Below are 5,000 nucleotides of genomic sequence, written 5' to 3' on the forward strand. Positions count from 1 at the left end.
TGGGACTTCGCGAGATCCCTGGTTTGAGAGGGGTTTTTTTTTGTCAAGATGAGGGACATTTTAATAATCGATCCATATTTGAAGAACGAGTTTTCTGGCCAAATTTCTAATGGTGTTTTATAGTGATACGATCGTATTATAGCATGTATTTGAAAACCTACATAATTGGACTCTCATCACTATTCGATACACAAATGAATTAGGAATTTGGAAAAATATAGATATGCAGACGCAAGTACTGTTTGGTCATTTGTCATTATCATAATCATTATTCTCAACATCATCATCCTCATCTTCACAATAATAATCAAAATCGTCACCATCATCATCATAACATGTTTTTACTATAAATTCAATATTCCGTATCTCAAGCCTCCCGACATAATACCGATTTGACGGTATGCATCACATATGGCTCTATTTGAATAACTTTTCTTTTATTGCCCTCTTTGTGGAAATGGTTATATTTGTGGTTTGTAGCTATATTGAAATAAATGCTGGAAGACCTTATTATTTGTAAAATATGATTCGTTGTTAAATCAAAATATGTTTGGATGTCCAGCTTTATTAAGTCTCTCTGGAAAGCGCTTAAATACATACATTAGTAAAGAAAGCACACGAATATTCCTCTATTCCATGCCATCCACCATTATTAGTATCAATCTCAGGGTCACTACCAAATGTTTTATCCTCATCGTTATCATACTCTCTATCCAGCTCTGTATAATACATTAATATAGTAATATAAGGTCTTCAACCTATAGCCTGCCGTTGTCTGTCAAATCACGTATTAACAATATTGGCCAGAAAACTCGTCTTTCAAATATCAATCGATTAAAATAACACTCATTTTGTCAAAGCTCTCAAACCTGGGACTTCTGTGGTGAGAGTTTTTGACAAGATGAGTGTCATTTTAATCATTCGATATTTGAATAACAACTTTTTTGGTCAAAAGGTTTTAATACGTGAATTTTCAGGCTACATCAGTAATGATGTCCACTTCCATAACTCCTTTCTTACCGATTTGGCCAGAAAACTTTCATTTCATCTGTCGGTCGATTTACATGATTTCCAATCTACTCAAAACTTTTTAAACAGGGGATATCAAAGAAGTCTCTGTTTTAATCATTTCTGACAAGTTTGGGAACAATTTAATTGATCGATATATGAAGTTAAAGGAGTCTGACCATTTTTAAAAAGGTATTTTGCGGGACTATTGCAGTATCGCCCGCCAGTTTCTTATCTTCTAGCCTCATATCGCAGAGAATATCCTTTGAGAATTTGCCCGTCTTGTATTAAATGACTACCGCCCAACCGCACTCATATATTTACTCATAGTATACTAAGATAAATCATTGTCTCATTCGCATATCATTCTACAGATTCCATTGTACAAATATGTGCTATTTGTTTGTTCAGATGCTAGTTTGTTACTGTTTTCATATTATGAATTATAAAAGACGCTAACTCAAAATTCTATAGATAAAAATACACATTTCGTCTATCTTTTATGAACTGTTTTCAAAATATGAATAATTTAGAAAAATTGAAGCTCCAAAGTACAATAATTTAAGGCTAAATATTGTGATAAACAGCTACGATTTATTCCTACTATTTATTTCATTTTTTGAAAATCTGAACAGTTTATATTTTCTTTATTTGAAAAACTGAGCACTCATTGTGAGGTCAATTAACATAGAATTCGTTTACCATACACAGAACTTTAAATGTCCGTTGGGACTCCTGTAAAATTTATACCATTGACATATCAAATGGCAAAATATCACTTGTCTTGCCTTCTAATTTTCTGTTTATCAAAGAACGTTATGATGCTACAATTGGATTCAATTGTCTGATGTCACGTCGCTCAGCAACGGCGGCCATAGTGGTTCTAAACAAAGAAAATCGGTACTTTTTATTCTTCATGCTGGCTTGAACTTCTCATATCCTGTGATCAGAATGTGTAAAAGTCAAAACATGATCAGATTTAGAATGTTATTTTCCTCTGGATACGCTTTGATGCTTGTCGGAGAAGTATTTCATAAGGTCGTTCGCCATTGTTCCGATAGTTTAGAGCCAGTAACTAAGTTACCATGCGTCAATACGAGGGATGTGACGTTACGACTGTTGGAGCGTATTTTTTCGGCCTCTAAAGTTAATCATAACATTAGTGCTATCTCAAGACTCTAGAGAATGTAAAAATTCTGTCGTGAGACTCAGCTGCGATATTGCAAGAAAAATATATTAGGTGTTTGTTTATTATAAATCTAGATTGATATTTGAAAAAGCGAGAGGCCTGGAACAGATTGGGTCATCTTCTTTTATGCATACTTTAGCATTTTATGCCACAATTGGTCGGAGGGGAGGGGATTAATAAGCTATAATCAGGTCCACGCTTTGATTGTGTGTAAACAGCAGGATTTTATTAATTGTCTACTTTCGCTTTTGAATCAAATTCTCACCCCAGTCAAAAGTCACACCCAAGGCAGAATATGCCAATGTTTCAGGTTTTTTATTACAAAGATTCAAGTTTAATTGGACAAATTATTGTTTTATATAGAAATAACCTGACAGCATGTAACAACAACAGATATTTACACCAGATTCAGGTCTTGGGCCAATTCAAAATTTTATCGTGTCATATTTTTTAAAGCACCGTGTTTTAAGTTGTGACATGGGATCTCAAATCCTGATGTTGTCATAATATAGACTATTTACTCAATACATCTTAACGTATTGCTGTCATCTTTTCATGACATTACACTGAAACGTGAAATCGGTTTTTTATTTAAAAGTTAATTATCATGATCTCCGTGTCTTTAAAGCACAATCCTCACATTTCGCCAAGTTTGGTGATGTCAGTGGTCTCCGTACTTCTTATTTCTCGTAGTCAAGCCCTTGGTACCTATATGATACTTTACGCGATCGGTAACTAAAAAATTAAAACCTGTCTGTCATACCCACGGTCTCCTTTTCCCCAAAAATACGGGAGAAGGCGAAACAGCCATGCCCCTTGGAGACGATTCAAATACCGATAAACAGACCATCTGATTTTGAAGCTGAAACCGGATGACGTAGGGTGTCAAGGGATTAGCGCCCCGCTTGGAGGGAGACAGCGCGGTTCGCGTATAGAGAAAACATTACGCTATAACAGGCAGCACGATTTTTCCGGTTTTGCACTCCGGGGAAATTATGGTAAATGTGAATTGTTCGATGGCGCAAGCTAAAAATTGGTGGGTGGAGTGGAGTTCGGTCTATGAGTTCACTGTGTCATAACAACATAAAAAATAGCCACCGCCCGAATGATTCTGATTCTCGACTTTAAAAGTTATTTATATGATTGTTTATATCCATCAGCAGGATTATTCATATTTATTACTTTATTGCTTTTTCGGTTCTCGAACACACAATGCAATATCGGCTAGGCAATGACTTATTGGTACAAAATGTTGTCGAATTTAGATCTAAATCCCTATATTATAGCTACTGGGTTTTTATTTTCTAAAATTTTGTCCAATAATAATCCACCTTTAAATAGCACGAAGAACATTTGGATAATCTAATAGAATTATACAACATCGACTGAAAATCATAATTTCCATGAGGACCATTTAGATTTAGTAATCTGTTTTGCAATCTTGGACACCCAGTCATCTTTGTAAAACATAACTCTAGTTTTCCAAGCATGGACTGGCTCTTATGGTTATTTTCTTTACGAGTCTTATAAAACAACTCATTGTGTTTTGTTCTATTTGATGCGATGCATTCAGGTAAAATGCTCACAACATCCGCCAGTCGTATATAACGTAGTACTACACAGAACTGTGTGTAATCTTTAACGTTAACACTTTCATTGATATAATCTAGTGAGAACTAATCATTAAAATGGATTTTTTTAAAAAAACAATAACAAAGAGCGAAATGACGTCGGCTTCTTTCCTTTTCTTGTTTAAAATTATTTTTAAAGACAGCGAAGTCCCAGGTTTGAGAGTTTTTGCCAAGATAAGAGTCATTTAAATCGATTGATATGTATCTATATGAGTTTACCTGACAATTTTTTAAAAACATGTTTTTCCAGAGTGCGACAGTTAACAGGTTAAATGTCTAATATTTTTTTTAAGAAATTTTTTAAAAATCAAATATCTTAAAGGGCAATATGATAAAGACAGACCGTTATGTCAACAATTTGATGTCCAAGACCGCTATGACGTTCAAACGATTAATTATTCAAACTCTGTAAACCCTTTAGGAATTGAATTGCACAAAACAGGGATAGAAATAGAAGACTAAATCTAATATTGAGGGGGAAACGGGAAGTGACAATTCTGGGGAAAACACGTGAAAAAGATACGAGGAGAGAAGAGGAGTTGATGGGGTGGAGGGGGAAACGGTATCAATTAAGATAATGTCGAAGGAACGAGAGGATATTATATTATGATATTATTAATAATATTCATTTCTGTTGTTTGGCTGTTTTTTTTTTTTTTTTTTTGTTTTTTTTTATTCTTTATGATTTTGGTGTAAATGACAAAAAGGCGATTGTGATGATGAAGAGGAGGAAGAGGGTGAGGGAGAGGGAGAGGAGGGAGCGGGAGGAAGAGGCCAAGCAGAAAGAGAAGAGGAAGAGAATGAGTGGGGGGGGGTGGTATTGTTGGTGGTAGTGGTGATACGGATGACAATTATGATGATGATATGTGGATGAGGAGGGGGATGAAGAGGAGGAAGTGGTAGTGGTGGTGTATTATAATGATAATAACTGTTTTTTAATATTTTGCCATTTTCAGATGACCCCTTGGATAAAAACAGAGCTTGCGTGTTTTACAATAATCGGCAGCATTCTTACTTGTGCACATGGACTTAACCTCGACTTTTCCAGACTATCCTTCTACAAAAATCCATTCCTTCACAAACGAGGAGAAACTTGTTTTGGTGAGTACATAATCTATCAGACAATTAAAAAACGCATTTTTTTACATATCGGTTACAAGACTTTTGACTAT

At 34.9% G+C, this 5,000-nt stretch overlaps 1 protein-coding gene across 1 annotated transcript in view; it reads left to right on the forward strand.

Moving 5' to 3' along the window:
• LOC144963049 (neuropeptide prohormone-4-like) overlaps positions 1-5,000 on the forward strand; it is a 135,646-nt gene that overhangs the window by 76,285 nt on the left and 54,361 nt on the right. Inside the window, exon 2 of the mRNA XM_078896657.1 lies at positions 4,785-4,929. Within this exon, the coding sequence (XP_078752783.1) occupies positions 4,785-4,929 (145 nt within the window). The remainder of the gene's footprint in view (positions 1-4,784; positions 4,930-5,000) is intronic.

The sequence above is a fragment of the Berghia stephanieae genome, chromosome 1 (assembly GCF_034508935.2).
Source record: "Berghia stephanieae isolate SIO BIC M18660-M18661 chromosome 1, UCSD_Bste_1.3, whole genome shotgun sequence".
In the NCBI taxonomy this organism is placed as follows: Eukaryota; Metazoa; Mollusca; class Gastropoda; order Nudibranchia; family Aeolidiidae; genus Berghia; species Berghia stephanieae.